This window comes from Protopterus annectens, chromosome 16.part0, assembly GCF_019279795.1.
Source record: "Protopterus annectens isolate FY-2018-M chromosome 16.part0, PAN1.0, whole genome shotgun sequence".
In the NCBI taxonomy this organism is placed as follows: Eukaryota; Metazoa; Chordata; order Ceratodontiformes; family Protopteridae; genus Protopterus; species Protopterus annectens.
In genome coordinates, this window is record NC_056750.1 from 398,531,005 (window position 1) to 398,548,504 (window position 17,500).

General features: G+C 37.9%; 1 protein-coding gene across 1 annotated transcript in view; it reads left to right on the top strand.

Moving 5' to 3' along the window:
* The first annotated feature begins 10,051 nt into the window (after positions 1-10,051).
* LOC122790603 overlaps positions 10,052-17,500 on the top strand; it is a 225,588-nt gene continuing 218,139 nt past the window's right edge. The window contains exon 1 of the mRNA XM_044058130.1: positions 10,052-10,142. Coding sequence (XP_043914065.1) covers positions 10,052-10,142 — 91 coding nt within the window. The remainder of the gene's footprint in view (positions 10,143-17,500) is intronic.

A 17,500-nucleotide genomic window follows, 5' to 3' on the forward strand; every position in this document is an offset into this window, starting at 1 on the left:
CACTTGTTTTGGGAGATTTTTCTCTTCCTCAGGTTGGTACAGCTGTGGAGTTGGTATATATAAGTCTGAGGTATGGGTGGCCTGCCCTCCACATCAGGGGCTATAGAGAGCTTGACCCCAGCAAAAAAAATGCTTAAAGTTGATTTTCGCCCTTCTGTAGTTTGGCCATTATTTTTAGACATTTCAGCTCATTGGTATTGGGTAAATTGGAATTTCATAATAGAACCATGTAATGTTTGTGACCTTCAACTGAAAAGACAGAGATTATAAAGATCTGCATATGACTGCTACTTTCTTTTTATAACTGTTCTCTATTTGCATCCTGATAAAATACATATAAATTGTATTAGGAAACCATTTATGGCCTGTATTCGGCAATCTGGTACATTACACCAGACACCAGTAGAAAGATGAATAATTGGTGGTAAATTCAAGATAAGTATAGGAAATACTATTTCTTCCAAAGAAATGAATTTACTTCCTGGTGACACTGGGAAAATTAAGGCATTTGCCAAAAGCCATGCAAAATACACAAAGCACAAATAATGTAAACTTATGGCTTAACAAAAGTGACAAATTCATAGTGAAACAGTTATTGGCTTTCAACTACTTAAGAAGAAATCAGTCAGATAAAGAACTGAACATTGGTGTATAAAATGAAAAAAAATGTAGTGAGACAAATGACAAAGTAAACTTTTCAGATGCCTAACTCATAGATCCGAGATAACTTTCTCCTGGAGATCACATTAAAGACACAGGACTGACTTTGATAATAGTCTCTTAGTATAATTTGTACGATGAAATTGCAACATGTGTGATACTGCAGGGCAGTTAAGATACTAATTGTAGCCTTTGGTGCGGAGGAGTTCTACGTACTCTCTTGGTTGAGTCCTAACAATGTACACTGCTTGGCAATTTAATTCTTGCAAGGGCTGTTTTTTACTTAGACTTAATACATAGCATGTTCAAAACTTTTATATTTCTGCAGGCAGTCAAGTAAAAATTGCTATAAAGAATCATGGTCTGAGCTTCACATGTTTCTGTGCATCCTGTAAGACTGCTGTCAGTGTATGTATACATCTTAAGAAAGTCAGAATTATGATTTTATTTATTTATTTATTTAACATTTATTTTACCAAGTCCAACTGGACATCATGTGTCCTTTTTCAGTGGAGTCCTGGGAAGAAAAGCTCCAAAGAAATAGTGTACATACATGCTTTAGGTAACAATAAAACTGGCATACAAGATAAGAGAAACAATGAAGTACAAAAAACAATTATGTAGAACAATAAGATACTCAGGAGTAGTACCATTATTTACAATATATACAAAAAGTGCATTTCAGGTGAGAGAATAGTGTATGCATTAAAGGCTTCAATGGGTCACTTACATATAGAAAAGTGGGTCTTCAAGGGGGGGGGTCTTTGCAGTTGCAGAGAGGGTTAGTATTGAGGTGTAATTTAAGAAGGCCTTTGAAGGTGTCTGTGTGACTTTGTAGCCTGAGTTCAGGTAGGAGGGTGTTCCATACTTTGGCAACATCATGGGAGAATAAGGCCTCCCCAGAACTGTTATTGCATGGATTAACTTCAGTCAGGTTTTTGATACATGAACGTAGCTCCCTTTTAGGGTTGTGAAAGTTTAGCATGTCAGCAAGGGCAGGGCACTTCTCCGGATGGAAGAGAATTTGATGGGCTATGATCAGTTGGTGGTAGCATAGAAGGTTTGGAAATTCTAACCAGTGCAGTTTAGTTAGGGACAGGCAATGGTGGGACTGTGATCTATTTTTGGTAGCGAACCTAGCTATTTTATTGTAGCATGTAGAGAGTTTGTTCAGGTTAGTTTTGTTAATATTGGTGAGAACTGGAGAGGCATAAAGTAGTGTTGATAAGAGATGAGTTCTGGCTATTGTTGTTTGAGTCTCAGGGATTAGGAATAGTTTGCAACGATATAGGCAATCTAGTTTTTTATGGACTTTAGAGATTGTTTGGGATATGTGCTCGCTGTATTTAAGTTGATGGTCAGTAGTGATGCCTAAGAGATTAGCCTCAGTTACTGGAGTGATGCGGGTGCCATTGGTAGACATGATGGTAAAGGTGGCGTTGCAGTGTTTGGTTGGGTGGAATAGTATTAGCTGTATTTTTTTGGGGTTTAGTATTAGTTGGTAGTTGTTTAGCCAGTTCTCTAACTTAGTGAAGGATTCTTGGGCTTTACTTTGAAGTAATTGGATGTTTGTTGTTGAGCAGATTAGGGTAGTGTCATCCGCATACTGGACAATGTTGGCTTTAGTGGTAGCTAGGTGGAGATTATTTGTAAATATGTTGAAAAGAAGGGGGCCAAGGACTGAACCTTGTGGGACATCACATGTGACAGGTAGTGGGGGGATAGGGAGTTGTCCCATTTGACAGATTGTGACCGGTTGTTTAGGTAACTGTTAAACCATTGTAGAATGGGGTCATCAAGGTTGAGTTCTGCTAGAAAGGTGAGGAGTTTGTTATGGGAAACTGTATCAAATGCCTTGGATAGGTCTAAGAAGGTTGCAGAGACCAGCTTTCCTTGGTTCCTGTGTGAGTTTATGGTATTGGAAAAGTTAATTAGGGCAGTGTTGGTGCTATGGGAAGGTCTGAATCCATGCTGGGTTTTAGTTAGAAGGTTGTTGGTTAGCAGATGGGTAAGGAGTGGATACATTTTTCTAGAATTTTTGAGAGAGGTGATAGGATTGCAATGGGACGGTAGTTGGAGAGGTCAGTAGATGGACCTCCCTTGTAGAGGGGGATGATATATGAGGTTTTCCATAATGAAGGAATAGTATGCAGGGCGATAGATCTATTAATAAGTAGGAAGATGGGGTAGGCAATGGCCTTGGATGCAATTTGTAGATATTTAGCTGAAAGACTGTCAACAGCTAGGGTGGTAGGTTTGAGTTTAGCTAAGAGATTTTGAATGGTAGATGTTGGTATTGGGGTGAGTGTGAAGGGGTGGAGTTAATCTGGTAGTTTAAGGGTTGAGGTTGGGTTGTGGGTGATATTGCACTTACCAGGTTCAGTATTGAAGAGGTAAAGTAGTTATTGAAACTAGAGGCAATATGTGAATCAATACCTTTGATATCTGGGGGTGGTGTGGTGACTTTTCCAGGCTGGAGGATGTTGTTCACTGCAGCCAAGAATTTCTGTGGGTTGTTGTTATGTTTCCTTTGCAGGGAAATATAGTGGTTTATCTTGTTCAACCTGACCTGCTTTTTTGCTTTATTTCTGAGCTCAGCAAAGCTTTGTCTAGTTTCGGGAGTTTTGTATTTTTGCCAAGTTAACCAAGCTTTGTCTCTAGTCTTAAATAAGATTTTTGTGGCTTTGTTTAACCATGGAGCAGGGTTACTTCGCATTTTTATTGTTTTCAGTGGGGCTAGTTGGTTTAAAATCCCTAGGAATTTGGCATTAAAGTATTCTACTGCAATATCCAAAGGAAGGGTTTTTATAGGAGCCCAGTGTCAGAATTTTAGGGCTTCTGAGAATTGTACTGGGGAGAAGTTTTTGTGGGAGCGTATTTGTAAAAGATCAGGGGGTTTGGTAGATTTTAGTTTGTGTTGAAGAAAGGCTGGGTTATGATCACTGAGGGAATCAGGTAGTATCTCGGATAGTTGGTCAGTATTGGGCTGGTTAGTCAGGATCCAGTCTAAGGTGGATTCCCGTTTGGTGGTTTTGTCAGTTCTTGTGGGTGAGTGTATGAATTGTACGAAATTATATAGGTTTATGTGGTTAGTGGCTATGGGTGAGTGTATGGTGTTCCAGTCTATGTTGACATCACCCAGGAGTACAGTTTCTTGGGACAGGGAATGGGAAGCCCAGTGGAGTATAGATTCTAGTGTCTTAATGTTGTCTCCTGGTGGTATATAAATGCTGACTAGGTTTAGTTGTTTGTATTGATTTAATAGGATTTTGGTGAACAGGGTCTCAGCAGTGTTGAAATCTGGGGTTTCTTTTTGAAGTAGCTGAACTTTTAAATTGGATTTGTAAAGAAGGGCAATGCCACCACCTTTTCTGTGAGGTCTGTCTACTCTTAATATATTGAAACCAGGTGGAGTTATGAAGTTATCTTTAAAGTGGGGTTTAAGCCATGTTTCTGTAATCACTATAATATCTGGGTTATATACAGAGATGGTTCCATGTAACTGTTCTATTTTATTTATGATACTGCGAATGTTTAGGTTTAGTATGAGTAAATCAGTGGATTTGTGTTTAAATGGGAGACTGGGGTCAGGTGTGGTATGGGCGTTTGTTGGGCCAGGGTTGGGGTGAATATCACCTCCTAGTAGTAGTTGAGCTGCAATGCTGGTGATGGTTTTAAGGTAGAATATAGTTAGGAAGTGGTATTTGAGGCTAAGGTGTTTTTTTGATTGTGAGGTATAATGGATAAGAGAGGTGAGTTGTAAGATTAAAGGGTAATAGATAATTAGTTGTGTGTTTGCAGGTATGGAGGGATTGTTTGTGGTGTATGGTAGGGTGGGTGATTTGATATAGTACATGGTGTTAAGTAGGTGGTGATAAGTGGTAATAATGGAGATAAAGTAAAGACAGATGGATAGAGAAGGCAAGAGTAATGGGATGATATGGTTGTGGGAGAGTGGTGTTGGTAACATGGTAATTGAGTTCTCTGTGTTAGAGAGCTGTGGATGGTTGTAGAAGGAGAGGAGTTATATGAAGTTTTGTGGCTAGAATAGAGGGTGTTTTGGGTTTGATGGAGTGAGTATGATTTAATTTTAATTACATGCAGTATAAACAGAATATTTTAAGTTATACAATAACAACGTCAGGCAGAATACAATTAAAATAAATATTTCAATGTCAAAATAGATAAGATAGTAAATGCATACAGTAGTAGGGTTTCTTATACTATTGATATTCTATTCAGATACAGTTAAATAACTAACTAACTTATACAACATATAAAACAGATGTTGTTGCCCTTCGGTTTATTTCTTACTTGTGTGGGCACGAATCCTGTTTGTTGCTTTTATACAGCATATAAGAAGTGCAGCACACCTAGGGTACGCTACTGAAAAAACAACAATATAACCAACAAGAAGGTACTCACATTCCTAGATACAGAGCTAACCACACAAGTGTAATACCTATCATAACCAATGGTAAGATGAAAGTAACTGACCAGTTATGACAACAATAGTCCACAACCACTGCCGTATGTGAGATATATTATGTCAATACACCCACAATAAAAGCATGAAATAAAACCTTTGTTCCCACCATACAAGCCGAAACTTGCTGGGTGATCAAATAATGAGAACAAACAAAATTAGTATGTATAGATACAGTCCAGATTAGGCTAAATCATGTACAATTGTGGTAAATAATTCCCCACCTTTACTACTAATGAGTAATATAATCCCCTACACAAATATATAAAAATATCTTACAGTGATCAACAGAAAGCCATACAGATTCTAAATACCACACCATATCACTCTATACTGTATGTTAATTTACATTAAAGAATTACTGTCACTTGTTTACATAAGACAATGGTACCACATACAATAGATATGATAGTCTCAAAGAATAGAAAATGACAGTGTTCATGAAACTCTGGTGACTGAATACTTCCTACTGTTCAAATAGTTAAAAAAAAATGGGCAACTCAAAAAGCCCTTGTCCCATTTAAACAGTTACCACTAGGTGACGATGTTCACAGTTTCAAAAACTTGAAACAATCATACATGTATAGGCATTTAGTAATGGTTGCTGTTTCCCAGCCTCATAGTTGTTAGAAATGGCGGACCCTACGATGGTATTCACAGTTCCAAAAAACCAAAAGCATTCATTAAATCCACATACATAAGCGACTGATGTTTGCTATTGAAAGTGTTGTCAATAATGAAACTGCTCCATAGTTGTTGCAAATGGCGGGCCTCGCCAAACTCAAAAAAGTCAACGACTTCCACAAAACAGTTTAATTAAGAATGCTACCAACGGCCAATCCACATCCAAAAAGTACTTTAACAAGATACACACAGTCCCGGACATAACATATCATTCCCATAAATTGGCCTAAATGTAGACGCTTTCCCTGTAAACACTGTCACAAAGATACCAAAGTGAAAAGCGTTTACCAATAATGTTGAAAAATATATGCAGCATTTCCTTATGTACGTAGGTTTCCTTTAACATTTTTTTTTCTGACCGAGATTCCTATTTCACTTCTGAAACCAGCTAGCAAATCTTGAGTTGCACCCCACAGGATATAATAAGGGCTGGTTATTTTTGGAACTCTTGCCAATGTCATGAAGGTAGAAGAAACAATAGAATATCCTTGCCCCTATTACTCACAATAAATTTGCCAATCCAATTTTATTTCTTCATTATTAAAAGTAATACCTTTCTGCCACCTGCTCTCAGCATGTCCTTTATTTACTGGCATTTGATTACCAGGAATGTCCGACTGGTAGGAAGCCCACTTTCAGCAGAGGCTGACTTCTCTCTCTTTTTTCCCACTGTCTTGTTCTCCTAGAAGATTTATTTTTTGAAAATCTCAAAAATATTAAATATTAAAAGAAAGAATACACAAATTGACACTTTCCATTTATCAGTTTGTAATTTGTATTATTAAAGCATATATACTGATTTATTTTTAAGTTCTGTTAGTAAAGTACAAGATTTAATTCTTGAAAGAAAAAACAGAGATCAAAATATCATATCTAACTTATCACCTTATGATATTATGGCCAGCTATAAACTCCCTTTGTAGCAACTTTTCCCACACCTCCTGCCTAATTTGTATGGAGTCCCCATGTATTAAGCCAAACACCATTCTCCTAGGAGACTTCAACTACCCCTCCATAAACTGGGAATCTTATACAGCCTCAAAAGTATACCCAGAAATGTATGGAGTTCATCTAAACAAACTCCCTGAACCAGTTAGTCTACAACCCAATTAGAGGCCATAACTTCCTGGACTTGGTCCTTACCAATATGAGACAGCTTTGCCCTCTATCAATTGTAACATACTCCGTGGTCAAATCAGACCATAAGTCAATCATGCTGACTGCAAGACTGACATCTTTGTATTCAGTGATTACGTGAAGGCTAGTCAGCTAAAACTGAGTGATGACTTGACTAAATTCAAATGCCCCTCTGCTTAAGTGAAGTCCTTCACTGCCATATTTTGTGCACATATAAATAGCTGCATAGACGCATCTGTCCTCCTCAGAAATAAAGTGTCACTCCAAATCCAAAAATAAACCCCTGTGGTGGAACCTAAATATAATTAGGTTCTATAATAAAGAAAAAAAACTCGCTGCATGCAAAAATAACTAACTCTCAAGATGTCAAAATGATCTTGCCAAAATAAACAAGCAACTCTAGACCCTGATCAAATCAAACAAATATGAGGAAAAAATAGCCAGCCAGGTCAATGATAACCACAAAGGTTTATTTAATTATATTAAAAATCACCTTATGATAGTCAACAGTAAATGATGTAACATACCCAGACCCACATCACATACCTAATCTACTAATAGACAACTATCTCAACCCCCTCAGTATTCTCAGATCACATATCCACATCTACACACCCTCAAATCTCCCAAGAACTAGCTCTCAAGGTGCTATATAAGGGCAAGAACACTACATCTAAGGGGCCAGATAACATACAAAGCCTACTGGTTAGGGGGGAAAATGACTTGTCTGATCCTCACAGAAGCTATTAACTATCAGCCTCAAAACAGGTTTCATAGTGGGATGAACAGAAGACAGCAACAGTCACAAAGATGGGACTTCAACAGACCAGATGCACCTATACGGCTATGGAAAGGATCATTATGAAATAAATATAAGGATATAGATAACCTACAGACTCTCAACCTAACCCAGTTCAGATTTGTCAAGGAAAGGTCCTGTCTACTTAAGCTGGTTGATTTTTTGAAAAAGTTACTTAAACAAGTGATGTGGGAAAATTAGTGAACGCTCAAATAGACCTTGCCAAAGCATTCTATGCATTCCCATACTCTAGCATCGTAGATAAACTCCCCCAGCTAAATGATAAATCCCTATGTAACTCAATCGATAGTAAATTGCCTCACAGATAGAACCCAAGAAGTTAGGGTGGGTGGCTCTACCTCATCCAAAATGACCTGTCACTAGCAGTATATACCCCAGGGTTCAGTCTGTTAGCCACTCCTGTTTGACATTTACTTCTTGGAGACAAAGGGTTTGTTGCTGAATGAACAGTCTGACTGGTAAAGAGAACTTAGTTTGGTGCAAAGATTTAATATATATTCAGTCATCATGCTTTAGATGATGACAATAGGAATTAGGCATCCTACGAAAAATTGCTTCGCTTATATAAAGTCCGTGAAATAGAAAGTAGTCTCAAGCAAAAGTAATGCATTATTAATTACAGTGAGTTTTATCTCAGAGCTGATCGAGTTTGCTGACAATTTTACATGTCTTTCTGCTCAGCTTCTTGATAGAATTTAAAGGTCACAAAGACAAGATGCTCCTCTATTTTTCTCTTCTTTTGAGTTCTTGTTTAGAGACCAGAAGATTGTGGATCATGGATGGAACTGTAGTTTCACATTTGGTATTTTATAAATGTAGAATGGAGTATGTGTGCTGTATCTTTAAGACGTGTTTCAAGGACTGAAAACGCATATAAATAGTCAGCACATGCTAGCTTCGGTGCCATTTGTTACAGCCAGAGAGTGAGCATGTATGAGTGTAATAGCTAGTCTGTATATAAGTTTATCTAAGTTAAAGTTATTTGGCCTCAATCCTGATGTTTATATACATAATAAAGCTACTTGAACAGAACCCACAAAGTCTCATCTATTGTATCCTGACTACACAAGCGACATAGTGTCAGAAATGGGATTCCAGAGACTGATATTCAGACCTACGAGGTGCGGAGACAACAGTGAAGGTAAAATAAGAGAAGTCAGCATGAAAAAGCGCCAGAAAAGAACCAACGTTAGTGAAAACTTGCACAGTTTATTTTATAAAAAAGATAAAATGGAGCATTACAAGGGCACAAACCACATTATTAAACAAGCGAGAGGCACAAAAGGCTTATTGATTAAACAAAATGTTTAAGATTAAGATATTTGATAAAATGATTGACAGAAAAGCACATAAAGGGTCAGAAGTTACCTTGGAATTGCAAAACGAGTTTGAAGCAAAACAGGCATGTTTAGAGTAAAGCAAGCACAAGAAAAGTACAATGGTCATGAAAAGAGATTAAATGAGCAAAACAAATATAATAAGGGCAAAAAGGGCACACTGAGTGTAAATGAAGCAAGGCGACTGCATGTTTTGGCAAAGTGCTGTGTCTTGGCATAACTACTATTTCATATTGTATTCAGGGGATAACTAGAGTTATTCAAAGTATAGGAAGTGTATACAGTGTGCGCTTATTACTGTGCATTTATTCTGAAAAGTTTGTTGGTGTGCAAAGTGCAACTATTTTGTAAAGTGCAGTCAGAATACAGCCATTTTGAAGGGTTTCTTGTGCTGGGTGTGTCTGTTCACAAAGTGCTGCCATTACAGAGTGTTTCTTATACTGTAAAGAGTTATTTAGCAAAGTACTGCCATTTTGAGGAAGTTTCAGTGTGCTATGTACTCTTTATTCGCAAAGTGCAATTATTTGAAATGTTTCTTCCAATGAGCTTCTTCTGCCCAGTTCATTCACACAATGCAGTTATTTTGAGATGTTTCTTATACCGATAAGAGGTGATTTCTTATAGTGCAGTGATTTCAAGTGTATTGCAGTGCCCGAGAGACTTATTTTGCAAAGTTCAGTTATACGGAGGCTAGTTGTGCTATTAGGCATAGTTACAAGTACTGGCATAAATATCTGGCATATGTATATGTGTTTATGTTCGTGCATATTTGGGAAACCCTTCACTGGTATGTGCTAATTTGGCAGATGGATTTTGAAAGCCCTCACCACTTGTATTTGATCAGAATTTTGCAGAGCATTGGAGAGCATCTGAGCAAGAGTACAATATTTTATACAAGCAGCTTATTTTGACAAAGATGCACACAATATGGCATTCATCTTGCTAAACCTAGCTGGATCAGAGGCCATTGAAAGAGAGCATTCGTCTGTTTATGCACCAGCAATATATGAAGGAGAAGGTGAAAACCATCATATTGTTGTACAGGCTGAATCAAGGGAAGACCCCGAGTGTTTGAAGTGCAGATTCATGGAAATGTGTAACCCCCAGACAAATATTACATTACGGAGGCATTTGTTTATACAAGAGATCAGAAACCAGGGGAAACTTTTCCAGCTTATATAACTGACCTGAGGAACAAAGCTAAAATATGTTGGTTTAGTGATTTAAAAGATGAGTTGATAAAGGACAGGCTTGTGTGTGGTATTAATAATGTTGTTGTGAGAAAGATTTTGCTTCGTGACAGTGATTTAACTTTGAGCAAAGCTATTTAGATTTGTCAGATCCATGAAGTTACAGAAAGGCACACAACTATGCTTGCAAATCATAGGAGTATGGTTTCAACAGGCTCCAGAGCAAATACAGAAAACATGCAACATGTGGCAAGCAAAAGCAGGCCTAAATACATGGCAGCCACAGCCCCTGCTGGTTACCAGTGAAACCACATAGTTTTCCAGTAAGTTGTAAGAAAGGAGCATGCTCAGTGCAATACAAGCATGAGTCAGCAAAACCCAAATCCAGCTTTATTGTTAACTGTTGGAATTGTGGTGCCAATCAGGAGTCTAAAAGAGAGAAATTCTTAGAATTTGGTCAGCAATGCCACAAGTGTAAAAAGTGGAATACATTTCAAAAGTTTTGCAAATCAAGTAAACCTCCCACAGTTATAAAGAAAGGTTACTCAAAAAGCCAACTGATCATGTAGAATTGCAGCAGTCTACTTTCTACATAACTGGTGTGTCAATAGTTGGTGAAATGGTTGATGGTGAATTTGTTGACAAAAAATAAGGTGTTTTGTACTGTCCAGATCAATGGTAAATCCACCGAACTTAAAGTAGACACTGGTTGAAACTGTAATGTCATGTCAGCAGATACATTTGCTAAAGTGAGAGCTAATGAACAACTCAATGTGGCTATTTGTGTGAAACTTGTTGGTTATGGTGGTGAAGAAATTCAAACCTTAGGCTCAGTAGTACTTTCATGTTATTTGGCCCCGAACTGTTACAGCTTGTTATTCTATGTAGTCCGAAGACCTGTGCATTCATTATTGGGTCTCAGAGTTTGAGAATGAATCTGCTTTCCTTTACCAAAGAAGTTCATCATATAAGCACATATCCTAGTTCCACTTTTACTGAAGGCATTTTTTCACAGTATGCTGATGTTTTCGATGACAAGTTGGGCAAACTTCCAGCTGTGTATTCTATGAAGTTAGACCCAGAGGTCAGTCCCGTGGTCAGACCAGCAAGAAAAGGTCTGATACCTATGCAGGATAGAGTTAAAGCTCAGATGTATAAAATGGTGCAGCAAGGTGTAATTTGTCCAGTCACAGAACCAACTGAATGGGTGTCATCCATGGCAGCATCCCACAAAAAAGGCTCAGATGAAATCAGAATATGGACTGACCCAAGAGATTTGAACAAAGCATTAAAGAGACCACATCATCCAATGTGAACAGTCAAAGAAGTCACAGCCCTAATACTGAATGCCACTGCTTTTTCTGTCTTGGATGCAAAAAGTTAATTTTGGCAAGTGATGCTAGATTCCTAAGGATGCCATTTGGAATAAGTTCTGCAAGTGACGTCTTGCAGCATGCAATGGAGCAAATTTTTTTCAGGTTATCCTTGTGCCATGATAGTAAAAGATTTATTGGTTGGAGGCAATGGAGAAGCAGAGCATGACAGAAATATTAAGAGAGTTTTAGACAGAGCTTGTGAAGAGAACTTGAGTGTAAATTCAGACTACCAGAAGTTACATAGGTAAGTCATTTATTTACCAGCACTGGCTTGCAACCAGATCCGTCCAAACAAGCAGCCATTCTTGAGATGCCAGCATCAGACAGATAATGTTCAAGCTCTACAATGTTTTCTTGTCATGCTCAACTATTTAGGCAAGTTTATATCAGATTTCAGTAAGTTGACAGCACCTTTGAGAGAGATGATGTGTAAAAATGTTACATGGTCTTGGTTGGAACAACAACAGATAGCATTTGAAGTCCTTAAGCAGAAAATTGCTACCTCCACCTACATTAAGATACTATGATGTCAACAATCCAGTAACCCTTTCCTGTGATGCTTCAAAATTTGGTCTTGGTGCAGTTATTCTTCAAGAAGGCAGACCAGTAGCATATGCATCAAGAACTCTTACCCAAACTAAAATGCAATATCCTCAAATCGAGAAAGAACTTTTGGCAATAGTATTTGCATGTTCAGATTTTCATGATTATATTTATGGTTGAGCTATTCAGACTGAAACTGATCATCAACCTCTAGTTACTATTTTAAAGAAGCCTATGCATTCAGCTCCAGCAAGATTACAAAGAATGATGCTCAAATTGCAAAAGTACAACTTTAAAATGGTCTATACAAAAGGCAAACTTCCTTATATAGCTGATACCTTATTCAGATTGCCCAGAAATACAACAGAACAGCTTCATGCAGAGAATTTTGACTTTGACATTATGAAAGTGCGTAATTGTTCTACTACGAGACTTGATGTGGTGAGAGATCATACAAAGACAGATCTAGTTTTGCAAAAGCTTAACCACTATGGCTGTCAAAGCAATCTAGCGTAAAACCTGGAGTGCAACTTTATTTTCCTTACAGAAATGAGATGTTGATGAAAGATGGCATTATTTTCAAAAGTCCCAAAATTGTTGATCTTGCTCTCTTACAACATGAGTATATCAAGATTTTGCATCGTGGTCATCCAGGTTCTGCATCTACCAAAAGAAGGGCGAGAAGACTAGTATTTTGACCTTCTCTAGCAAACTACATTGATAAAGTACATTCTTTTTGTTAAATATGCAATAGTACTACACCGCATTTGCCAAAAGAACCACTTCAGCTAAGTCAAGTTCTTGAACTACCTTGGTCAGCAGTTGCTACTGATATATTCGACTGGAACAATCAACATTACTTGGTATTGGTAGACTTTTATTTGAACTGATCTGAGATTGATTTACTACCTAATCTAACATCCGCCGCTATTATTGCTAAGTTGAAACATAATTTCTCAGTCCATGGTAGCCCACACAAAGTTATTTCTGACAGTGGTACTCAATTTACTAGTCAGTTGTTTCATAAATTTGCAAAAGAATGGGACTTTGTACATGTTACTAGCAGTCCTGAATACCCACAGTCAAATGGGCTAGCTGAATGTGCAGTGCAGAGTGCAAAGCAATGACTTGAGAGGTCAAAGCATGACAATACCGATGTCTTTTTGAATTTACTCAATCTCAGAAGCATACCCTGTGATGATATACTTGGCTCGTCTGCTCAGAAACTTCTTTCTAGGCAAACCAGAACAACAATGCCCATCAGTTCCAGTTTGTTGATGCCTAAAGCTAAGAAAAACAGGATAATTAGAGCTCACCTATTTAGAAAGCATTATTTCCATAAATCCAGCTATGATAAATAGAGCAGATTTCTTTGTCTACTGAAAGAGAGAAAGACAGTGAGGATACAAACAGCGAAAGGTTTTGACCGGATTGGTCAAGTAACATGTATGTGTGCCAAGCCGAGATCCTACTTTGTAGAATCTGAGAGTGTGGAGTACAAGAGAAATCGCAGATATTTTCTTCCTGTATCAGAATCAATATCACAGCATTGTTCCTGTGATACAGCAGTTCATTCACACAATGCAGTTATTTTGAGATGTTTCTTATACCGATAAGAGGTGATTTCTTATAGTGCAGTGATTTCAAGTGTATTGCAGTGCCCGAGAGACTTATTTTGCAAAGTTCAGTTATACGGAGGCTAGTTGTGCTATTAGGCATAGTTACAAGTACTGGCATAAATATCTGGCATATGTATATGTGTTTATGTTCGTGCATATTTGGGAAACCCTTCACTGGTATGTGCTAATTTGGCAGATGGATTTGAAAGCCCTCACCACTTGTATTTGATCAGAATTTTGCAGAGCATTGGAGAGCATCTGAGCAAGAGTACAATATTTTATACAAGCAGCTTATTTTGACAAAGATGCACACAATATGGCATTCATCTTGCTAAACCTAGCTGGATCAGAGGCCATTGAAAGAGAGCATTCATCTGTTTATGCACCAGCAATATATGAAGGAGAAGGTGAAAACCATCATATTGTTGTACAGGCTGAATCAAGGGAAGACCCCGAGTGTTTGAAGTGCAGATTCATGGAAATGTGTAACCCCCAGACAAATATTACATTACGGAGGCATTTGTTTATACAAGAGATCAGAAACCAGGGGAACCTTTTCCAGCTTATATAACTGACCTGAGGAACAAAGCTAAAATATGTCGGTTTAGTGATTTAAAAGATGAGTTGATAAAGGACAGGCTTGTGTGTGGTATTAATAGTGTTGTTGTGAGAAAGATTTTGCTTCGTGACAGTGATTTAACTTTGAGCAAAGCTATTTAGATTTGTCAGATCCATGAAGTTACAGAAAGGCACACAACTATGCTTGCAAATCATAGGAGTATGGTTTCAACAGGCTCCAGAGCAAATACAGAAAACATGCAACATGTGGCAAGCAAAAGCAGGCCTAAATACATGGCAGCCACAGCCCCTGCTGGTTACCAGAGAAACCACATAGTCGTCCAGCAAGTTTTAAGAAACGTGCATGCTCAGTGCAGTACAATGTGAGTCAGCAAAACCAAAGTCCAATCTTATTGTTAACTACCGTAATTGTGGAGCCAATCATGAGTTTGAAAGAGAAATGCTTAGCATTTGGTCAGCAATGCCACAAGTGAAATCATTTTCAAAAGTTTTGCAAATCAAGTAAACCTCACACAGTTATAAAGACAGGTTACTCAAAAGCCAACTGATCAAGTAGAATTGCAGCAGTCTACTTACATAACTGGTGTGTCAATAGTTGGTGAAATGGTTGATGGTGAATTTGTTGACAAAAAATAAGGTGTTTTGTACTGTCCAGATCAATGGTAAATCCACCGAACTTAAAGTAGACACTGGTTGAAACTGTAATGTCATATCAGCAGATACATTTGCTAAAGTGAGAGCTAATGAACAACTCAATGTGGCTATTTGTGTGAAACTTGTTGGTTATGGTGGTGAAGAAATTCAAACCTTAGGCTCAGTAGTACTTTCATGTTATTTGGCCCCGAACTGTTACAGCTTGTTATTCTATGTAGTCCGAAGACCTGTGCATTCATTATTGGGTCTCAGAGTTTGAGAATGAATCTGCTTTCCTTTATCAAAGAAGTTCATCATATAAGCACATATCCTAGTTCCACTTTTACTGAAGCCATTTTTTCACAGTATGCTGATGTTTTTGAAGACAAGTTGGGCAAACTTCCAGCTGTGTATTCTATGACGTTAGACCCAGAGGTCAGTCCCGTGGTCAGACCAGCAAGAAAAGGTCTGATACCTATGCAGGATAGAGTTAAAGCTCAGATGTATAAAATGGTGCAGCAAGGTGTAATTTGTCCAGTCACAGAACCAACTGAATGGGTGTCATCCATGGCAGCATCCCACAAAAAAGGCTCAGATGAAATCAGAATATGGACTGACCCAAGAGATTTGAACAAAGCATTAAAGAGACCACATCATCCAATGTGAACAGTCAAAGAAGTCACAGCCCTAATACTGAATGCCACTGCTTTTTCTTTCTTGGATGCAAAAAGTTAATTTTGGCAAGTGATGCTTGATCACAGATCCTCATTACTGATTACTTTCAGTACCCCATTTTGCAGATACAGATTCCTAAGGATGCCATTTGGAATAAGTTCTGCAAGTGAAGTCTTTCAGCATGCAATGGAGCAAATTTTTTTCAGGTTATCCTTGTGCCATGATAGTAAATGATTTATTGGTTGGAGGCAATGGTGAAGCAGAGCATGACAGAAATATTAAGAGAGTTTTAGACAGAGCTTGTGAAGAGAACTTGAGTGTAAATTCAGACTACCAGAAGTTACATAGGTAAGTCATTTATTTACCAGCACTGGCTTGCAACCAGATCCGTCCAAACAATCAGCCATTCTTGAGATGCCAGCATCAGACAGATAATGTTCAAGCTCTACAATGTTTTCTTGTCATGCTCAACTATTTAGGCAAGTTTATATCAGATTTCAGTGAGTTGACAGCACCTTTGAGAGAGATGATGTGTAAAAATGTTACATGGTCTTGGTTGGAACAACAACAGATAGCATTTGAAGTCCTTAAGCAGAAAATTGCTACCTCCACCTACATTAAGATACTATGATGTCAACAATCCAGTAACCCTTTCCTGTGATGCTACAAAATTTGGTCTTGGTGCAGTTATTCTTCAAGAAGGCAGACCAGTAGCATATGCATCAAGAACTCTTACCCAAACTAAAATGCAATATCCTCAAATCGAGAAAGAACTTTTGGCAATAGTATTTTCATGTTCAAATTTTCATGATTATATTTATGGTTGAGCTATTCAGACTGAATCATCAACCTCTAGTTACTATTTTAAAGAAGCCTATGCATTCAGCTCCAGCAAGATTACAAAGAATGATGCTCAAATTGCAAAAGTACAACTTTAAAATGGTCTATACAAAAGGCAAACTTCCTTATATAGCTGATACCTTATTCAGATTGCCCAGAAATACAACAGAACAGCTTCATGCAGAGAATTTTGACTTTGACATTATGAAAGTGCATAATTGTTCTACTACGAGACTTGATGTGGTGAGAGATCATACAAAGACAGATCTAGTTTTGCAAAAGCTTAACCACTATGGCTGTCAAAGCAATCTAGCGTACAACCTGGAGTGCAACTTTATTTTCCTTACAGAAATGAGATGTTGATGAAAGATGGCATTATTTTCAAAGGTCCCAAAATTGTTGATCTTGCTCTCTTACAACATGAGTATATCGAGATTTTGCATCGTGGTTATCCAGGTTCTGCATCTACCAAAAGGAGGGTAAGAAGACTAGTATTTTGGCCTTCTCTAGCAAACTACATTGATAAAGTACATTCTTTTTGTTAAATATGCAATAGTACTACACTGCATTTGCCAAAAGAACCACTTCAGCTAAGTCAAGTTCTTGAACTACCTTGGTCAGCAGTAGCCACTGATATATTCGACTGGAACAATCAACATTACTTGGTATTGGTAGACTCTTACATACCTCTACATACTCTGAATTTATAGGTAACCTCCTTTACTAAGACCCTCTCTTCATCCACCCATTATCCAATAATTACATCCATCAGCACCATCTACACACACCCTTCAACTTCCCACCACTCCAGCCCACCTACCAGTTCAATATCCACACTGACATCTCCTACTCACACAACTCACACCCTCACCAAATATAAATACCTCCTCTAACTCCACAACCTCACTCCCAATATGTCTC